Source organism: Monodelphis domestica, chromosome 7, assembly GCF_027887165.1.
Source record: "Monodelphis domestica isolate mMonDom1 chromosome 7, mMonDom1.pri, whole genome shotgun sequence".
Lineage (NCBI taxonomy): Eukaryota > Metazoa > Chordata > Mammalia > Didelphimorphia > Didelphidae > Monodelphis > Monodelphis domestica.
Genome location: NC_077233.1, coordinates 58436423 through 58458093, shown reverse-complemented (window position 1 = coordinate 58458093; position 21671 = coordinate 58436423). Strand labels below are relative to the sequence as shown.

The 21671-nt window shown below is 42.5% G+C and overlaps 1 protein-coding gene across 5 annotated transcripts in view; it reads left to right on the top strand.

Annotated features, from left to right (window-relative positions):
- Positions 1-21671, top strand: part of SLC6A6 (solute carrier family 6 member 6) — a 147815-nt gene that overhangs the window by 86050 nt on the left and 40094 nt on the right. For all 5 annotated transcript variants that reach the window (XM_056804704.1, XM_007500277.3, XM_007500275.3 and 2 more), the window contains one exon: positions 17667-17799. In XM_056804704.1, the coding sequence (XP_056660682.1) occupies positions 17667-17799 (133 nt within the window). The remainder of the gene's footprint in view (positions 1-17666; positions 17800-21671) is intronic.

The following is a 21671-nucleotide window of genomic DNA, read 5'->3' as shown; positions in this document are numbered from 1 at the left end:
AGCAGACCATTGCTATACCGATCCTGCTTAGGGCACCCTAAGCCCACTTTGTAGCTTGATGGTTTTGTTGCTGAGAATCAGGGAATGAATTGATTGTGATATTGTCCAGCTAGGAAAACAGTTTTCTCAGTTATCTGCTTTTTACAGGGTATACTAAGGTGAGGCTCAGCAATTTAGTCCGAATCTGCTGCCTTCACAGAGTCTTAGCAGGGGAGACTGGGTTTTCTAGGAGAGGCCCCAGCTTGCTCATTAACTCTATAGAACACCTTTGTTTTCTGGGTTTTTTTTTCCTTGTGTGTGCATTTAAAAAAAAACACACACCAGAAAAACAAAACCCCCAAAACTTAAAATCAATTTAGTTCTCACTCAGAAATCTGGTCCAAAAGCCTGTCTGTGACACACTGTTTAATTTGTTTCTTCTTCTTCTTCTTTTTTTTAATGAGGTGTGTGAAATTGGTGCCTTCCACCTGTTTCATAAAGACAAGGGCTTTCCAGAAGCACACATGTTCATTCCCAGGAAGACCTAGCAGAAACGGGATGAAGTGCAATGGCGTCAACAGCACCTTTGACCCTCCCCTCCTCCCCCTACTTGACACATTGGTCCACCCTGGCCCTAGACCTATCGAAAAATCAAATTCCCCTGAACATCCAAGATGTGGACTTTATAGGAGCAAGAGAAAATTCCAGTCCTCCCTTATCACTCAAGCTTCCCACTCAGAGCTTCAGGAATAGGCATTTTCCTCGTTCCTCCCCTGTGCTGTTGTCCTGATGGGCATATGCCTTCCTTCCCTAGAAGTGAGGGTGAGTTGGTAACTATGAAGCCAACCCACTGGGGCCCGCACCAGGTGCCTGCCATAAATCCACTACAAAGGATGCCGAAAAGCAGATGCAATTATCTGGTTTTTAGAGGGGGACTGTTCTCCGAGGCCCTTCCTTCCCAGGTGAGGAGCACTGTCTTTTACGGAATAACTGTATGGATGTTCATGTGCCATCTGCAACCAGGGAGAGCCCCAGGAGCCCTTAATAGGATCCTTGTTGGGCATTGCTTTTCCCTCATGGAAGCACATCTCTGGATGCCCAGGAGGTCAGGAGCAAGGAAGCCTTTCGGGGTTGATGTGGGGATCATTGCAGATGAACTAGGTGGAATGAATTACTCATGTTGGAATTTGTCCATTTTGTTTGATAGGTTTCATTGTCAACAATGTTCTTCCTGAGGGGTCACATCAGGGAGAGAGAGTTAGGAACCCCCCCCCCAGTGTACCAAGTAAAAAGCAAGTGTTTACATCCCAAGCCAAAGTATAACCTATAAAAAATGGTGGTTGGTTTTTGTTTATTTTTTGGAACTTTCAAGAAAGTAGTGTGTGTGTGTGTGTGTGTGTGTGTGTGTGTGTGTGTGTGTGTGCACATATACTTGTATATGCATATATGTATGTATATTTTTCATATATCTATTCACACGTGTGTATATATTTTTACATATGTGTATATGTATATGTATATGATCCTTGGGCCAAACTTTTTTAGTGCCTAGTGAATAGAGATTTGTCATAGAAATGTTGACAGTCAATTCTTCTCACTTGAATGGGGTTGGGTAGCCTCACCCCTTCCCTTTCTTATAAACACATTAGCTTGGGTCTGGCAAATGCCTCAATAACCTGAGATAGGAACCACACCCTGGAAGCCAGCATGGTGCCTGCCCAACTGTGGCAAGTAGCCAAGGGCAGTTTTCTTCTACCTTTTGTTGAATCCTTGAAAGAATTTGCCTTCACCCTCCCCACATATACCTCCTTACAGTCTTATAGTTGGGGGGGAAGGGGGTCATCTGTTTTAAGCTACAGTTGACTCATTACTTCAAACCCAATTACCTATTTCGTGGCTTAAACCAGGTCCTTAGCTTTCTCCTCATTTTTTGCTTTCCTTTGGAGTAGCTTAGTTTGTAGCCATGTGACCCCTTTTCTGAACCCCTGTGGTCTCCCCTCAAGAATGGATAAAGCCATTGACCAGTTAAGATTCTTTGGGCCACTTGGTACAACCCTGATCTAGCTTGGTAGGAGTGTGGGAGGATGGGACTCTACCTCTCTCTTTTCTCTAGTCACAGATAAACTCAACCTATTCCCTCTTTGTCCTTGCCTTCCAGGATGACCATTGAAGGTCCTTGCTCTCGTGCTCTTGTTAAGGGAGCCATTAGAATCTTGACTGTCTTGGGGAACATGCTCCAAACCTCTTATAAGATCCAGATAGACAAATTGGGTTCAGACACTGCCTCCCTCCTCCTCCTTCTCCTCCTCTAACTGGCTGTGTTCATCTGACCAATTAACAATAACCCCAGTGCTCAATTCCCACTCAGTTGGGTCACTTAATCCCCACTTGAATTCCAGGGCAACTACTTGAGACAGCTTGAGTGTCCCTCTGAATTGTATATATAAATATAAGCCATGGGCTGGACAAAGAATGGTGTCCGTGCAGGAGAAAGCCTGCAAATGTTGCATTTGGAAAAGTCTGACCTAGGACTGGGCCCAGCCAGTCGGTTCCAAGATGAGTATGCTGCAGAATGGGCCAATGGTTGGCTCAAGAGCTTCTCGTGGGCCAATTCAGGTATTTTGATCACTGCTTAATCTTTGCCCAGCTCTGTGTTTGCTATTGGGAGGGGCAAGAAAGGAGGGATTTAGAGAAGGGAGGGACCTTAGGAGTCACTGTGTCACCTCCCTCACCCCCACATATTCTGAAAGAGGGAACTGAGATCCAGAAGGAATACGTGATTTGATCAAAGTCCAAGAAATAACCAGAAAATTGTGTTCAAATCAGGACTTGGACTCCAGCCCTCTCCCCAACCCCAACCACCTTTTCTCTCCCTTCTCTCAGGAAATGTAAATTCTTATTGGAGCAATTAGATCAGTGTATATGAAACAGATAATTATAGACTAATACCGGATTGCTTGCAAAGTTCTGTGTTCTAGCCAGTAAAGGTAATATGTTTAAAAAAGAGAGAAATAGAGCAATGGCTACATATTTAGAAAAGGGAGAGCTAGCCTAGGACGGAAGGATCTGGGATGACTCCATAGATCTGGAGGGACTCGAAGAATGAGACCATTTAATTACAATTTTTGAGTCCACCTAGTCCAAGGCCTTTATGTTTGCAGATGAGGTAAACAAGGGCAAGAAAAGGGATAGTAGTAGTAGATTCATGATTTGAACCCAGTTGCTTTCACTCTACATAATAATAGCAGGTGGAGAGGAATAGCAAGGGCATTTCAAGGAAGAGAAGCAAGTTGAGCCCAGTTGGAGGTTAGGGTGTTAAAGGCATGGCATTCCACACTGGATTTTTCAGCATGTCATTACAGAAATCAACGAGTCACATCACACATTCCTTCCTCCTATTGCTTTTGTGAGGGATTTAGAAGCTCCTCTCATGGGAGACAGTGACTCGAGCCCTGAGACATGGACAACTGGTATTGTCCCCCAAAGTGCCCTTTCTCTGTTTGGAGAATCAGAAGGCTAGAAAGGGAAGGGTGTGTGGGGACACTACTTCCCACTCCACCCATCCCCTGGGATTTCCAGATATAAGAGAAGCCCGTTGCTGATCCTTGGGATTCACTTCCACCCTCATTCTGACCCATCCACTGTCTACTGCTAACAGATACTAGAAAACAAGCCCTCCCTTTGTGGTCACTGGGACCACTTCAGACTCTCTCAAGCCCTGCAGGAGAGCAGCTGAGATAATTTATTGGAAACTCCCTTTATTCCTCTTCAATGTTAAAAGGCAGACCAAAACAACAGAGCAAGCTAATAATGTGTGCCATAAATCTAAGCCTGAGATCTTTATCCCTTGAACCTCTCTGGCATGAGCTATGGGTCAGCTTTCCCACACTCTGAGATGTGTTTCATCCAAGAAGAGTTGATGAAAGTCACTGGAGAGGGCCCCCAAGGTCATAGCCAAGTCTTGTCACCTGCTCCTGGCCCTGCTTCTCCTACTGAACACCCCACAATCATAACAGCCTTGCCTTGGGCTCACAGTGGGAGGATCCTAAGTGGAGTCCACCTCGGGGCCATAGCTATAGCCTAAGTCCTTCTAACATTGCCATTTCTTTGTGGGGATCATTTGTCTTACAAGCCTTATGTTTACATAAATGGCAGAAATGAGACAATCTCTTCTTTCCACTCTCTTCATGTTGTTTCCTTGTCAAATGCAGTCCCAAATAAATGGATTAGGGAAAACAAATGATAGAATTGTCCTGCTCCCTCCACTTTTTAGCCCACTGGGTTCTTGGAGGAGACAATGAAGTAGCCTTCATGTTGGACTTCTGGCCTGAATGAGACTTCTCAGTCACGGCGAGATGAAAAAATAAAAATAAAAGAGAAAATGGATTGGTATGATTTGGCAAACTCAGCCCTTGAGGAAATACTTAGCTTTCCAGTTGACTCAGCCCAAGGACTGCCAGTGTCTGAGAATTGGGGGAGGGGGGACTACTTAATATTTTTATTTATTTACCAATTCCATGTAATAACAAATTTCCATACAAGTTTTCCTAAGTTATTTGATCAAACGTATCTCCCTCCCTCCCAGTGCTGGCAGGAGATTCTATCTGGGTTATACATATATAATCATGCAAAACGCATTTCCATGGTGGGCAGGGACTTTAGAAAGCCTCCGAGGTCATCAAGTCCAGCCTCCCTCTCACAGCCAGAACTGACCACTGTAGCATCCCTGACTGGGGGGGCCTCAGGCCTCTGCTTATGATAAGGAATGAGGGAAAAGCTCTCAGCATTGCGCTTTGCTTTGACCATTGACAGGCTTTGTCTTATCTCTGCTGGGTGATAGCAGTATCAACCTAGGAGGACTCATCCAGCAGAATCCTTCAGATTATAGAATAGGAAACTGCTCCTGGAGGGCAAGCTACATAATCAGTCACATAGCTAGGAAGGTAGAGCCGGGAACTGAATCCAGGTCCTTTGACCCCAGATATTATTTTTCCTCTTATATCACTGATTCCCAACTTTTTTTTTAGATGTTACCTGAAGAAAATTCTTGGAATTCAACTGATAACTGTTTCTGTTCTTATAGTGTCCTTTCTTTGATTTAGAAAAAACTGACCCAAAGCTTCCATGGATTCAATAATGTAATTAAGTAGCTCCATATTTTCTAAACAACAATAGCATCTATGAAGAGTTGAAAAATAGGAATTACCGAGAGACTGATGTAGCCTAGAAAATGGCGTGCTGGCTTTTGTAAGAATGCACATACAGATTGGGGGACGTTGTTTCAGTGGCTGGGTTGCTTCCAGCCAGTCTCATTTAGTGCTTGGGCGACATCCCTGGTCACAGTGGGCTTTCTTAACTTTTGCCCTTGTATCCTCTTCCTTGGCGGCACTGAACTTGGAGAGGGTCAGAAGCTCCAGAGATGCTCTCCAAAGATAACAAAAGGCACAGGCTGGAACCAGCCATCTCTGCATATTGGAGTCCTTTCGATGTTTAGGAGACTTGCCAGGTGCCTGTGGCAGACCATGCTCAGGGACACGGGCCCCTCTGAAGTTTCCTGTTGATGGCAGCAGAGCCTTTAACTGAATCGCCAACAACAATTAAGCCTCAGGGACTGAGCAGCCTACTGAGGGGATCAGACAGCCTGGATTTAGTGTCTCATCTGATAGACAGCTGCTTAGGCAGGAAAGCTAACTCCCTGAGCGTTCTTAGGCAGTGAGATACTGAGTTGGGGGCTAAGCCCCCTTAACTAGCAGCTTTGGACTGAGGGCTCAGGGGCTGTCAGTGGGCCTTGTGTGTCCATATCCAAAGATGCCTCTTCCATGCTCTCCTTCATCCTCTGATGGGAGCAGTCTGCCTTTAAAGACAAACAGGCTGGCCTCCATGGGAGATTGTCCTGCTGCCGTTCCCTTATTGGTCTCCCTGGGTGGCCCACACTGCATACAGCTCTGTCATCGGGAAGGAGGGAGGCTCTTCTTACATGATCCAGTCACTGAAAAGGGACACTCTGGGTTGGTTGCTCAACTTTCCTTTCTGGTGTTTACATCCAGAAGCCTCCTGCTATTACAGGATCAGAGCTGCTGGGCCCCCCTGCCTTGGTGTGAGCTCCACTCACCCACAGCCCCAGCGTCTCTTCCTTTCCCAGCCAACACGAATATAGCCGAGCCAGGGTGCCTGTCTGATGGAAGCTCTGAGAAGAATCCTGGACCTTGGGGGTCGGGAGACCCGGCCTCCCTTCCTTCCTCTTTCCCAAGCTGTCTGTGAGCAAGTTTCTTTCCCTTCTCAGGCTTCCTTTTCTTCCTCTGTAAAATGGGGACAAAAATATCTGCCCTCTCGAGCTCCCCAGGGTGGTTGGAAAGAAAGTGTGTTGTGAAACTCCAGAGATGTGACATCTTAGAGAGACAGTGATTGAGCCTGTGATGTATGTCACCGGTCTAGGGAATTCCCAGGTGAGGAAACTCCCTCTGTCAGGGTACTTCAGCACCTTCTCTGCCACCCCTTATCTAAGTCAAGAACACTGGCTCTTGCCCAGGGTCACACAGCCAGTAAATCCCAAAGACAGGACCTGGCTTGAAAGTCAGCTCCACAACACATAACAGCAACACAACATAAATGTATATTGTTGTTCAGTCACATAATCAGGTCTGATTTTTTGTACTGCCCCTGGGGTTTGGGGGGGGGGCAACCTTGCACAGAGATGGCACTTAATAAATGTTTGTTAAATTATTAGACACTATGAGTGTAGCCAAGTATGCATTAAGGCTCTGAACACAATTACCGACCAGTGATTGAGAGGTACCTTAGAATAGCTGCATTTCTACTGAGTCAGATGATCCAGATTCGAATTCTGGCATTACTGTTTATTAGCTGTGTGTTGGCCAAACCACTTAATGTTTCCAAGCATTGAGCTTTGGTGTCCTCATCTGAAAATGGAGGTAATAATAATTATACTCCCTCTACCCTAAAAAAGTAATTGCCATGAATGTGGCTCATATCTCTTAAAGCCCCATATAAATAAGAGTTATAACTGGCAAGTTGATGTGTGAACATGGCTCCATGGGAAAATATAGAAATCTTAGTTAAGTTTAGGTGACATTTTATTCACTGATACTTAAAAATATTTGTTGTGGAGAAGGAATGTAATACTGGTTATCTTTCATGAGATTTGAGAGGGATTTTGCTGCTCTAATTATGATGGCTGGTGGAGAGCCCTTTTGAGAATGGGGTGCTTAGGAGGGGCTCTTTGAGGCAAGTCCAACAGATACAGTGCCTCCTTCTCCAAGGGAAATCAGCACTTCCCCAAGGAATATTCTCCCGCATTGTTTGCATAATGTATTCCATTTTTAAAAAATAATTTACTTTTTCTCCCAATTACATGTAAAATAATTTTCATATTAGGCTGTGGTGGGTTTTTTTAGATTTTGAGTTCTGGATTCTCTTCCTCTTCCTCCTTTCTTCTCCCTGTCACTTTACCTGTGCATTCTGCATCCTGTCTTCTTCAGGGACTCCTCTTCCCCAGTTCACACCTTGAACCCATCCAAATTCTGATGCCCAGGACCTAAAAGGTGGCATTTCCCCTGATGACTTTATAATGATAAAGCCCAAAGCTAGCACTACTGAGTGAAGCCTCGTTCTCCCTTAGCCTGTTTAATACAGTCCTTATGGCCATTTGAAGTCATGGAGTGTCCGAATTCCTTGGTTCCTGAAGAGGCTATCTGGCTGGAAACTGATTCCAAAGAAGGGAAATAACTTGGTCAAGGTCACGCAGCCAGGAAAAGACAGAGCTGGCTTTTGAGTCTAGATTTTCTAACTCCCGAGTCCAGGACTCTTCTCTGCAAAGGGCCCTTTGGAGACCCATGTAGAAGCCAAGAGTGAGGGTACCCTTCCTTACAGCCCGGATGGCTCTGCGGGCCCCCTCCCCCCCCCTCCCTCCCCTGGACTGACTTTGATACCTGCAGCTAATGTGGAGTTATCTAATGAGTCCTTTAGCCCAAGATCTTTCCACAAACCACTTGGGAGAGAGAGACGTGCACATATAATTAGGCTAGCTTTATTAGAATCAAAGGAGTGAGTCATATTTGCAAACGGCTCTTATTATACTCAATCTTCCCTTGCAGCTGTTGGGAGGCAGGGCCAATTGTTGGATACTTTAGGAAGGGGGCGGGGGAGGGGGAGAGGAAACATTGTATAGACTTACCTGCCTTGAGGTCGGGTGTGTATTTTCCAATTGTTACCTCTGCTATTCTCTAGGGGAGCCCGGGCTCCATTATGTGGCTGGATTGGGGTCAAAAGGAAACTATTTGACCATACTTGGAACTTACTTACATTGTTGAGTGCTTGCTGGACGGCAGCTGAGCCATCTACTAAAAACAGACTTTCAGACTATTCCAGGATCCACCCTGGGATGAATCATTACTATTCTTGGACAAGAAAACAGCTAAGTCCTCAGCCCCTTGTCTGGGGCAGCCAGGAGGCCGGCGGCGCCGGGCCGGGCCGGGATACCTTCTCTCATCTCTCTTGTCACTAGGGAGGAAGGGGAGGGATTCCTAGGACACTGCATCTGCTACCCCTGCCTGGGGAGGGCAAAGACCACCCTCTCCACCCCCACACTGAGAAGCCAGGGACCACCGGGGTTTTCTATGTTCGGCTCTGCCACTTACTAGCTGGCAACCTTTACAAGCCCAAATAGATTGCAAACTCCTTGAGGACAGAGGACTTGCTCTCTTTTCTTCTTTCTTTTCTTTTCTTTTCTTTTCTTTTCTTTTCTTTTTTCTTTCTTTCTTTCTTCTTTCTTTCTTTCTTTCTTTCTTTCTTTCTTTCTTTCTTCTTTCTTCTTTCTTTCCTTTCTTCTTTCTTTCTTTCTTTCTTTCTTTCTTTCTTCTTTCTTTCTTTCTTTCTTTCTTTCTTTCTTTCTTTCTTTCTTTCTTTCTTTCTTCTTCTCTTTCTTTCTTTTCTTTCTTTCTTTCTTTCTTTCCTTCCATCCTTCCTTCCTTCCTTCCTTCTTCCTTCCTCCTTCTCTTCCTTCCTTCTTTCTCACTTTCTCTTTCTCTCTTTTCTTTCTTTCTCTTTCTCTCTCCCCTCTTTCTTCCTTTTCTTTTCTTCTTTCTTTCTTTCTTTCTTCTCTTTCTTTCTTTCTTTCTTTCTTTCTTTCTCTCTCCTTCTTCTCTCTCTCTCTCTCTTTCTCTCTCTCTCTTTCTTTCTTTCTTTCTTTCTTTCTTTCTTTCTCTTTCTTTCTTTCTTTCTTTCTTTCTTTCTTCTTCCTTCCTTCCTTCCTTCCTTCCTTCCTTCCTTTCTTTTCTCTTCCTTCCTTTCTTTCTCACTTTCTCTTCTCTCTTTTCTCTCTTTCTCTCTTTTCTTTCTTTCTCTTTCTCTCTTTCCCTCTTTCTTTTCCTTTCTTTCCTTTCTTTTCTTTCCTTTCTTTCTTTCTTTCTTTCTTTCTTTCTTTCCTTTCTTTCTTTCTTTCTTTCTTTCTTTCTTTCTTTCTTTCTTTCTTTCTTTCTTTCTTTCTTCTTTCTTTCTTTCTTTCTTTCTTTCTTTCTTTCTTTCTTTCTTTCTTTCTTTCTTCTTCTTTCTCTCTTCCTTTCTTTCTCCCTTCCTTCCCTCCTTCCTTCCTTCCTTCCTTCCTTCCTTCCTTCCTCCTTCCTTCCTTCCTTCCTTCCTTCCTTCCTTCCTTCTTTCTTTCTTTCTTTCTTTCTTTCTTTCTTTCTTTCTTTCTTTCTTTCTTTCTTTCTTTCTTTCTTTCTTTCTTTCTTCTTTCTTTCTTTCTTTCTTCTTCTTTCTCTCTTCCTTTCTTTCTCTCTTCCTTTCTTCCTTTCCATCTTTCTTCCTTTCTCTCTTTCTTTCTTTTTCTTTCTTTCTCTCTTTCCCTCTTTCTTTCCTTCCTCTTACTTTTCCTTCCTTCCTTCCTTCCTTCCTTCCTTCCTTCCTCCTTCCTTCCTTCCTTCCTTCCTTCCTTCCTTCCTTCCTTTCCTTCCTGCCTTCCTTCCTTCTTCCTTCCTGCCTTCCTTCCCTACTTCTTGGGCCTCCATTTCTCTATTTCAGCTAACCTAGCTTCATTTTACAGAAGTGGAAACTCAGCCATATTGGTGATGACAATAATAATAAGGTAGCATTTCTGTAATGGTTTAAGGTAACCAACTTGCTTCATAAAGCAATGTGTTCAGGGGCAGTTTGGGGGTGTCTCAGTGGATAGAGTGCCAGGCCTAGAGACAGGAGATCCTGAGTTCATATCTATCCTCTGACATTTTCTAGCTATGGGATCATGGTCAAGTCACTCCCCCTCTCCACCACCCCCCCCATGCCTAACCTTTATTGCTCTTCTGCCTTTGTATCAATACACAGTAGTGACCCTAAAAAGGATGGTAAGGGCTTTTTTTTTAAACCCTTACCTTCCATCTTGGAGTCAATACTGTGTATTGGCTCCAAGGCAGAAGAGTGGTAAGGGCTAGGCAATGGGGGTCAAGTGACTTGCCCAGGGTCACACAGCTGGGAAGTATCTGAGGCCAGATTTGAACCTAGGACCTCCCATCTCTACACCTGACTCTCAATCCACTGAGCCACCCAGCTGCCCCCAAGGCTTTTTTTTAAACAAAAGAAATGACAAAACAGTATGTTCTCATGTGATCCTCCTCAAAGCAACTCTGTGAAGTAGTATATTTTTACATTTGACAGAGGTTAAGTGACTGCCCTTATAAAGGATTTGAATTTTCATTGTATCTATGATGCTTCCCAGCTGCTTCAAGTGAGGGACTTGCCCAAGATCACAAATATCACATGCAGAATTGATATTTCAACTCAAGTCCTCTGACTTTGTTATATCGTGTTGCCTTGAGTATTCAAATATATAAAGTCTTAGGAGCAGAGTAAGGAAACATTGTGGTGGGAGAGAATGCCCATTTAGTTGGGAATTTGAGTACCTGACTGTCTTCCAGAAAATCACTTAAGCTTCCCTAGTCTTAGTTTCCTCATCTGTTAAATGGGAGGAGTACTATATGGCCTCTAGTGTTTCTTCTAACTTGATATCTATGATCCTAAGATTAGACCTCCTCTCAGGTCCCTCACAGCTCTAGTTAGAATTTTCTATAAATTCTAGCAGCTGCCACTAGATGACCCTAATGGTCTATCCCAACTTCAGAATTCTGTGAGTCTTTCACCTAAGAGGCCATACATATTCTCATCCTAAAAAGGTCCGCCATCCCAAACTTCCATCCTGGACCTCATAGATTCCAGGACTTCAGAAACATATAACATTGAATCAGCTTGACTGGACTTGGTCATTTTACAGCTGGCCTTTTTCGCGCACCTGCTGTGTGCCCAGTTCTTGTGGTTGGGGACTTTGGGGAGTGGAGGGGGAAACAAGATATAAGATGGGATCCCCTTGGAAGGAAATGACAATAAGTTTTGGATTTCGTCTTCTAGGAGAATGGGGGATGTGAGAGATGCCGAGCTTTCCTTTGTAGATGGAGTACAGCAAATGAGAAACTTTTGGCTAGAGAACTTTTGAGTCTTTATAAAGAAAGAGATCCTTGTAGAAATCACTGGATTTCTTTGGTCAATTTTTTAGTGTTTATGAGGATTTCTAATAAAGCCTTAGGAGCTTGAAATGGACATTGGCTGCCCCGTAAAAAGAAAAATAGGGCTTTTCTCTCTAGCAAGCAGCACTTGGCTTTTCTTTGATCCAGTCACCGGAAAGGCTGAATTGAAAGGTATATCGATTTTGGTTTTAGGAGGCTGCCCAATTCCATGCTGCATATACTCAACAGCAGAATGAGTATCTGGCCCACTCCCAGACCTGAATTCTCTTTATGGAAGTCAATAGCTTCAGAGCACGGAGTAAATATAATACTGTAGTTGGTGGTAAGCAGTGTATTGGAGAAATGCATGCGAGAAAGTAGGACATATTTTAGACTCGCCTTGGAGAAAAACAGCTTTCACATTGGAACCCTTAATTCTAGTCTCAGCTTTGGCACCAACTCACTCCCAATGTATGATTGTGGGTAAGTCCCTCTCTTCCTCTGGGCCCTGCTGGCCTCTGTCATAGTGACATTGTGTCTGGTGATAATGATCTGTGTTCCTATCAGCCCTGAGTCCTTTCCAGTACTAATGTTCTGTGACCATTACTGATGTAAATGGCTTATTTCCTGGAAAAGGTGCCCACATGACTCCATTCATTCAAAAATTGTGACCTAAACACAATACTGTGTGCTGATGTTTTAAAAAGTCAAACTTCAGTAAACTCTCCAAACCTTTACTGAGAACTTGCTAAATATTTCATTACCCAGGAGTCAAAGCGGCTCAGGCTACTTCTGGGTGGATGCGTTTTCTGACACCATGTAGGCCACCCTAAAATGCCTCCTGCCCTACCCCTAGAATCAATAGTATTTCCATGGCCCAGGTGATGTCTGTTATTTGAAGAGCTGGGGTAAATAGCAGCTGCTATGGGTTATTCTGGCCATCCAATTAAAAAAAAGGGGGACTAAAATGAATTGACCCACCAGGGCCTCTGCTTGAAAAGGAAGGGCTTATTGAATTTTTAATTTGTGCTCACCTCTGTGGTCAGCCCTCCTCAGTGGAGACTTTCTCAAGGGGGATTGCCCACTCTCCTCTAGGAGATCAGATTAGTGACACAGAAAGAGCACTGAATTTGGAAACATACTTGACTTAGACCTCAAGTCCATCCTTCCCAAGTGACCCTGATCAAAAGCATAATTTCCTCTTTGGTTAAATGAAGAGACTGAGATAGAATTTTAGATGATGGCTTTGACCCCTTTTGATTCTACATCTTATAAAGACTATAAATTATTTCTGGCTTTGTGCCTCAAGACCAACACAGGTCAGTGAAGTAAGAACTGTATTGTCTTTTTCTTTTTAGTCTACCACTCCCTTTCATCCATAGAGCACTTTCCAACTTTATAAAGCTCTATTATACCTTTTTATCTTGTTTTCTCTTTAAAATATTCCTGGGAAAATGAGATAAGATGGACAGGAATTAACTAATACTCCCAATTCACAGATGAGAAGAGTGAGGTCTTGTTAGCTAACTTGCCAACAACCTCAAAGCATATTGGTTTTTAGGTGGGTTGCAACTTGTGTGTGCTTGGGTTGTTTTTCTTTGTTTGTTTTTCAGAGAAACACATCTTGGAAGATTCTTTTTTATAAGGGCTGCATGCCAGGAAGGAGCAGTATGGGATAGTAGAAGGGAGCCTGGGTTTAGAAGACTTGGTTCCTAACCCTAGCTCCACTATTTATTTACCTGTGTGATCTTGGACAAGCTACTTCCTTCCCTTCTTTGAGCCTTCCCACTATAAAAGGAGGGCATAAAAACAGGTGACTTCCAAGGCCTCTTCCAGCGCGGATGTTCGTGCTGACATTTTCAATTCTGTTTTATTCAAAGAACAATTATAAGTGCCAGACACTGGTTTAGGTGCTGAGGATACAAAGCCAAAAATGAAAACAGCCCCTGACCTTAAAGGAATTGACTTTTCTACTTGAGGTAGGACAATATGTACTTTTAGAAATAAAAGTAATTTCAGGATAGAGAATATTAATAACGGGTGCAGGGATTAGGAAAGGCTTTATATAGTAGAGGGTACTTGAGCTATGTCCCAGATGGAACGAGGGCAGCATAGGAAGCCAAGATGAAAGAGAAAACATTCGGGAAATAAGGAAGGTGAAGGATAAACTGCCTAGTTAAAAGGCTTTTTTAAAAAAAGTCTTTATGTGGTGTTAATGATTCTTTGGCTACTCAATATTTTCATTCGTTTTCCCTGAGAATCTGAATGAAACCAAGTAGGAGGAATCCTAACCATCCATGGTATGGTATGGGTTCCTTATAACTCTAAGGATCAAGGGCCCTCATTGTAGTATATAGTAGTAGTCTCTCGGTAACCGAGGATGACAATTGTCTTTGTACGCTTTCATCTGTGATGTAGATGAGTGTGCACAAAAACACTTGTGCGTGAAGGAGATTTAAGTGGAAAAGTTGATGCACAGAGAATAACATGGGTATCCCCTCCATATCTCAGGGGGTCTGGATACTGCACCCTCATGATCTGGAAAATCTGTGTAAAATTTTTTGGCCCTCCCTTTGTGCCAGAGAAGAAGCCTGAATTTGTCTTTTTCTTTTATAGAGTGTTTATAGTAGCTTATTGTAAAATTTGGGTTAAGTATTTGATCGTAGGCTACATGTAGGTCAGTTTTAACATTTCTAGCCTTTGTGTGTCCTCTGCTGGTTTTCACATTCTTTTGCAAACTTTAAATTTTTACCTATTTTAATGTTTAAAAAGAAATTGTGTATTTGTTTTAGAGTACTGGAGTAGTTGTCAGGATCCCTAAATTCTAGTAATGGGCGCCACTGGAGTAGGTGTCAGGATCCTTAAATTCAGACTTTCAGAAGTGATGGGGACCTCCAAGGTCATCTAATCCTACCTGTACTTAACTAAGAATTCCCACAGTGTTCCTGGCCTTTGCCTGAAGAACTATAGAGAACTATAAAGAGAGATACACAACTACCTCTCTAGGCAGTCCATTCCACTTTGGACAGCTCCAATCATTAGTAAGTTGTTTCCTCATATGGAGCCGAACTCTGCCTCCTTTTGACTACTAACCATTTCTCATAGTTCTGCCCTCTATACCAAGCAGTACAATTCTTCTTAGTCTTCTAAGCACAAAACTTCAGATACCCAAAGAGGGTTAGCTTATGCCTACCCTCTCCACTCCTAAAATCCTTTCCAGCCTCAGTTCCTTCATCCAGTTCTCAGTCATCTGCTTGTGAAGTCAAGCTCTATTTAACCTCAGGACACTGGTTTGTTTTTTAATGTCTTTCCTAACATAAAAGACCCAGAATTGAAAAGAGTACTTTATATGTGTTCTGAGAAGGGCAGGAAACAATTGAACTATCTCTTCCCTGACCCTCTCCATGCCCCTTAATATTGCATCGGGCTTTGATGGTTGACACATGACTATTTACTCATTGAATGTGTGTTCCATTATCCACCCCCCCTGCTATTTTTTTCAGACAAACTGCTGTCCAGCCATACCTCCTTCATCTCAAATGTCCTTTTTACATTTTAATTTTATTTTTACCAATTACATGTAATAACAAATTTCCGCACAAGTTTTTCTATATTAATATGATCAAACTTATCTTTCTCCCTCCCTTCCTTTTCCTCTCCTGCAATTCAATCTGGGTAATATGTGTGTTATCATGCAAAACAGCAGCTGGGTGGCTTAGTGTGGATAGAGTGCCAGGTCTGGAGATGGGAGGACCTGGGTTCAAGTCTGGCCTCAGGCATTTCCTAGTGGTATGACCCTGGGCAAATCACTTAAACCCTGTTTGCCTCGCCCTGGCCCTTCTGTCTTAAAGTTGTTACCAAGATAGAGAGTAAGGGTTTAAAAAAATAAAAAAGAACACCAATGTCTGAGCTGGGTGGGTCCTTAGAACAAAATTTTAAAAACTCCAAAAACTTACCCATGTGAGTCACTTAACCCCAGTTAATTAGCCCTTACCACTCTTCTGCCTTAGAATCAATATTTAGTTTTAGAGAGAAAGTAAGGGTTTTTAAAAAAACTCCTACGGGTAAGATTTTAAACATTTATTCCTATTACATTTTATCTGATTAGAATTGACCCAGTGTCCTATCTCTCAACCTGGAAGTACAGCAGCCACTCCCATCTCTGCTCCTAACAGTGAGGATCATAGAAGCTTTAACGTGCTGACATCTCTTGAGGCAGACCAGCCTGGTGGTCCTCTCCAGGGTGCTGAGCAGGGCAGGGAGGGAGGTGGTGCTTCCCTTAGAGATGCCAGACCTTAGTGTAGACTCTGAACTCCAGAACTCAAGTAATCTACCCATCTCAACTTCCTTCATGTCCAACTGCTAATATATTTTTGCATCCCATCTTCCAGCATAATAGCTGTCTCCATACAAAATGTCATTTTATTGTGCTTTATTGTGATTTTACAAAATTGGAGTTTTGTGACAACTTCGTGTTGAACAAGTCCATTGGCACCATTTTCCCAATGGCATGTTCTGACATCATGTCTCTGGGGCACATTTTGGTAATTCAATATTTCACACTTGTTCATTATTATATCTGTTACAGTAATCTGTGATCATCGCTCTGTGATGTTGCCAATTATAATTGTTTTGGGGTACTCCAAACTGTGCCATATTATATAAGATGGCAGACTTAATGGATGAATGTTGTATGTGTTCTGACTTCCACTGACCAGCTGTTTGTAGCCCTGCTTCTCTCCCTCTCCTCAGGCCTCTCTGTTCTCTAAGACACAACAATATTGAAATCAGGCCTATTAATGATCCTACAATAGCCTCTAGCTGAAAGAGTCACATGTCTCTCTCTTTAAATCCAAAGCTAGGAGCGATTGAGCTTAGTGATGAAGGTATGTCTAAAGCTGAAAGCTAGGCCTCGTGCATCAAACACTTAGCTGAGTTGGGAATGCAAAGGAAATGTTATTAAAGGAAATTAAAAGCACATTTAGGGCAATAAATAATTAGGTGATAGATAAATTAGGTATGCATAATTGAAACATAAATTTTGATAGGCATTGGAAAAAAGTTTGTGTGCCTCCCTTTATTGCAATATTTGATTCATTGTGGTGGTCTGGAACTGAATCTGTGATATCGCCAAGGTATGCTGTTTTGGAAAAGTATGCTAATTCCATCTTAATCCAAATCATTGATAAAAAATGTTAGCCATCCAAGGGCTAAACACACATCCCTGTGCCATAGCACTGGAGGTCTCTGTAGTTTTGAGTCTAGTCCTCCAATCAATACTCTCACTGAGTCCATGTCATTCTGTCTTTCCCACTAGCAAAACTGGAAAGACTTCACCAAAAGCTTTGCTAAAACTTAATTCCAACCATCTGCCATATTCAATTACACTATCAAATAACTCTGCCAAAAAGTAGCTCAGATTGGGATAGCTAGTTGATCAATGGATAAAGAACCATGCCTGAAGATGGGCGAGCCTGGGTTCAAATCTGGCTTCAGATACTCTGTAGCTGTGTGATCCAGGGCAAGTCACTTAACCCTCATTGCCTAGCCCTTACTACTCTTCTGTCTTGGGACTGATACTTCAAAGTGATTATAAGACAGAAGGTGAGGTTTTTTAAAATAGATAAGATTGAAGTGGTATGGCATGTTTGGGGTTTTCCCCCTCTTCATATCTGAGCCCTAATACTTGGATCCCAAACTTCAAATTTTAGAGCAGGAAGAGACTTTAGACCTCATTTAGTTAAGCTGTTGTATGCCAAGTCCTTTCCCTTCTCTGGGCTTAAACCCATCTATAAAATAAGAGGGTGGAACTGGATGTCCTCCAAGGTCTCTGCCAGCTTAAACATTTATGTAGGCTGCATAGATGAATTCAACAAACATGTAAAGCCTACTATAATTATGGCAGTATGCTAGGAAGGAGGTCAGCATAAAAATGAGAAGCACAAACTTCCTGCCTTCAGGGATCTTAAAGTCCACCAGGGGAGCATAGGACCTAGATGGATGAGCAGATTCAAAGGTGTATGCAGGATAACATGGGTGGGCTCAGAGGCTCAGCAGACACAAACTCCAAATATCTCTCATCTGGTCCCAGATGCCCCACTATGTTCCCAGCTGACCAAGGAATTGAACTGATTTTTCCGTCTCTTTTTTTTTCTTTTTCTGTCTCACACTTTAAAGGCGCAATGTGTTGAACTTGTCCAAGGGAATTGACCATATTGGCCACTTGAAGTGGGACCTGGCCCTCTGCCTCCTCTTGGTCTGGATCATTTGTTTCTTCTGCATTTGGAAAGGAATCAAGTCAACTGGGAAAGTAAGTCATTTTTGTATTCTATGTTGGTTTTGTTGGTTGGGGTTCCTCATATTGCCTCCTAATTCACCCCCCATACCTTTATTAAACCAATCTTTAGAGAAGATCATTGAGAAGAGTCATTTTAAGCCAACTTTCTCCTTGTCACATAGATTGAGGCCTCTCCAATTGTAATGTTAGGGAGGTAGCTTTGCACATTACTCTGCAGGACTGGTGACTTGAAATACTTCCTAGATGTGTGACCCTAGTCAAGTCACTTAACCCCCTTTGCCTAGGCTTTACTACTCTTCTGCCTTGGAACCAATACATAGTACTGATTCTAAGATGGAAGGTAGGTTTATTTTATTTTATTTTTATTAAGAGTGACCTGTTTTTGGTGTTCTCCCTCTTTCCTTTTCAGTGAGGACTCCTTTCCTACGAATCATACTGGTGTCTCTTTCTGCAGAGCTTTAGCACAGTGTCTGGCACATAGTAGGAAATAAATTGTTCATTGATTCCCCCCACAATGGAGGGGGGTGTTTGTTCATCTGCTACTTAGCAGTTGCTCTCCCTTAGTATTTCTTCTCCCTGGAGCATTTGCACATTTATGGGGGACTGAATGAGAATAAAAAGCCTTTAATATTCCTAAGGGTCAATTTTCTAGAACGATTTCTGAAGGAGGGGGCAGGGGATGGCTCAGGGTAAGTCTAGTGTCCCACAGATCACATAAAATGTGGGCCAGTCTAGACAGACCTGTCACTCCAAATGCTCTGGCAGGTTTAGAGAGGCAAGGATGGAGAATTGGGCTTCTTAACCAGAATGGATCTCTGAATAGATTCCATCTATTATATTTCATAGATCATAGTTCTGAACAGATGTCTGTGAACTAGGATGAACAAAAAGTGACCTCTTTGTCTTCATTATCCTCAAACTGAAATTTAGCATTTTGTTTAATTATATAAAACTGATTCCAAGAAGGGTTCCATTGGATTTGTCAGATTGCTAGAGGGTGTCCATGGAAGCACCATGTTTCAGAGCACCTGGCTTCACATTCCTAGACTCATGGCTGCAGAGAACCTCTAGATTTTTTTAGATAAAGGAATCCCCTTCATTCCTCCAGGAGAGTAAATAAGATATAGAAGATACATTGGACTTTCTCTGGAATCGAAAGACCTGGTTGAAAATTTGTCTTCTTTGAAAACAACACTTAACAACTTTATGCCTCAGTTTCCTTATCTTTGAGCAAAATGAGTGAGTTTGGCTAGTGAATCTTGACAATAACCTCTAGCTTAAATTGCTCTGATAACCAAGAGGTTACCCAATCTCTGCTTGATCATATCTTGTGATGGAGTGCTCACTTTCTAATAAGACATGTTCTTATTATTAAGAACATATGTTCTCTAGGCCCCCAGATTTTCTCTACAAAATTCTGGTAGTGTAGTTAAGGGGTATTAAAATACTTCTTTTTAAAGTACCTGATTTTGATTCTTGCTTGGTGGTTGATGTGCCATAATCCTTGACCAAAATACTGTTCTCCCTGTGTTCTTAGATTTACCGAGTAGAAAAACAAACAAACAAAAATTATTCATGAAACATGTACTTCTGTCTGGCCATGGGCTAGATGCTCAGAAGGATTAAAAAGAAGGATAGGATATTCTTCCTTCATGGAGCTTATGATCTAGATGAGAATATAAGAAAAAACAAGTCAAATGCTAGACAGGATGGATAGTAATCACTATTCAAAGTGGGTGATCTTATACCACAATTAGAACCAAAATTGGATCTCAAGGCTCCTGGTCCAGTGTTCTCTCCCCTGTACCATCCTTGGACCATTTTCTATTCTAGTCTCCCAGAGGTAAGAGTGTGGCTCTCACATACATGTTAACTTCAGGGAAAATAGAACAATAACTTTGCTTTGGCCTATGCAGAGCATGGCCAATACAAATATGGGCAGAGTTCTTTGGATTTTCTTGCACTCAGAGAACAATCATTTCTCTTCCCTATTGCCATTTGGTCAACATGCTAGATCTTCTGTCTCCAGAAATGGTAAATTCTCTATAAAACTGGCCTTAAAGCACACTTTCTGTTCTTTGAGATCTCTAGACAGGCTGAAAGATGTCAGGCTAGATGTTGGAATCAATCTTGACTTGTCTACTATGCCTCACAGGTATTCAGCAAATAGGCATTTCTCAATTCAAGATCGAGACTCATCCTGGTATTATGTGGTGGCAACATGGCTCTTGAAAAGTCAGATTTTGAGAAACTGATTGTACAGGATAGTAAGCAAAGCCCAGGCCTGGGAATCAAGAGTTCTGGTGTCTGGGTAGTATTCCATTACTGCATTTCCCTTAACCTTACCTACCTATACAATGGGGCGGGGGGATGGATTAGATGGCCTCTAAGGTCTCTTCCAACTCTCAATCTCTGAAGTTAGGATAGAAAGACCATAGCACACTATGTGATTTGTGCATCAGATACAAACTGATTGTCCTGTGCTTTTAACTGTAGCCAGAAAATGAGCTAGAAATTCTGAAGCTCAGAAAATGCACGATCTGGGAGGACATTTGTTGTGTGTTGTTTGTTTGGGGTCAGAAATCCAGTGTCAGTTCTGGGATCTGTACATTAGAGGATTCTAGTCCTGCCTTGACTGTCTTACTTTCCCAATTTGGGTCAATTTTAGCCATAATGATAAGAGTAATAAGAATAACACTAGAATTACATTTATGTATCAACTTCTCTTACAACTGTGAGCAGAGTAGACACTGTATCGTTATCTTCATTTTAATTCTCAGGAAACCGAGGCTCAGAGGCTTTCGGTGACTCCAGGTCTGAGAATTAGTAAACTGTCATAGTTGGAACTTGCCTGTGCTTTTTTACTACCAAGGCAAGCTGGCTCCTAACATCATTGGGGCTCAGTTTTCTCTTTGTAAAAAGGGGGAAGTGTTTCGTGTGATACTCTGCAAATTCACTGGGCTTCCTTCAGGTCACAATTCAATTGACCCAATCAGCATTTATGAAGTTGTAAGCATACGTGCTAAGTGCTTATGGATTCTAAGACAAAAGTAGTTCCTGCTCTCCAGGGACTTTCACTGAGCCAGAGGGATCCAAGGAACTGTCCGAAGTAGAATGAGCTGCCTCCAGAGGTGGCGCTTCCCCTTCCCCCTTGGGATCTTTAAGTAGGGGCAAGATTGGGGTCTATGTTATAGTGGGGAGTCTTACTGGGAATGAGTTGTATTAAATGACTTCTGGGAGTTCCTTACAACTCTCACCTACTGAGATTGTGTTACCCACAGATAAGTAAGTACATGGTAAGAAGCAACTAGATGATAACAGCTCTGAGCCTAGAGTCAGGAGGATGGGAGATCAGATTTGATCTCAGATACTTACTCAGCAGGTGACCCTAAGCAAGTCACTCAATTTCTGCCTCAGTTTTGGAGACAAAAATAACACCAATCTCCCAGGGTAAATGAGGTAATATTTGCAGTGTTTAACAGTGTTTGGCACATAGGAGGTGATAGATAAATGTTATCATTATTATTATTACTTTGAAAAAAGAAGAAAACATTAAAAACTTGGGAGAACCTGGGTAACTGGTGGCTCAGTGGATAGAGCACCAGATCTGGAATCAGAAGGTCCTGGGTTCGAAACTGGATGCAGAAACTTCCTAGCTGTGTGACTCTGCACAAAGCACTTAACCCTGTTTATCTAGCTCTTGCCCTTCTGACTTAGAGTTGTTACTAGGTCAGAAAGCAGGGTTGTTGTAGTTGAAAAAGAGACTCAGAAAAGGCTTCAACTGGGACTTGCACCTGACTTGTGATTTGCTCAGCATGCTACAGATGTTAAGGTGCTGAGAGGGCATTCCAGAAATGGGAGATAGCCTATGCAAAGTAACTTAG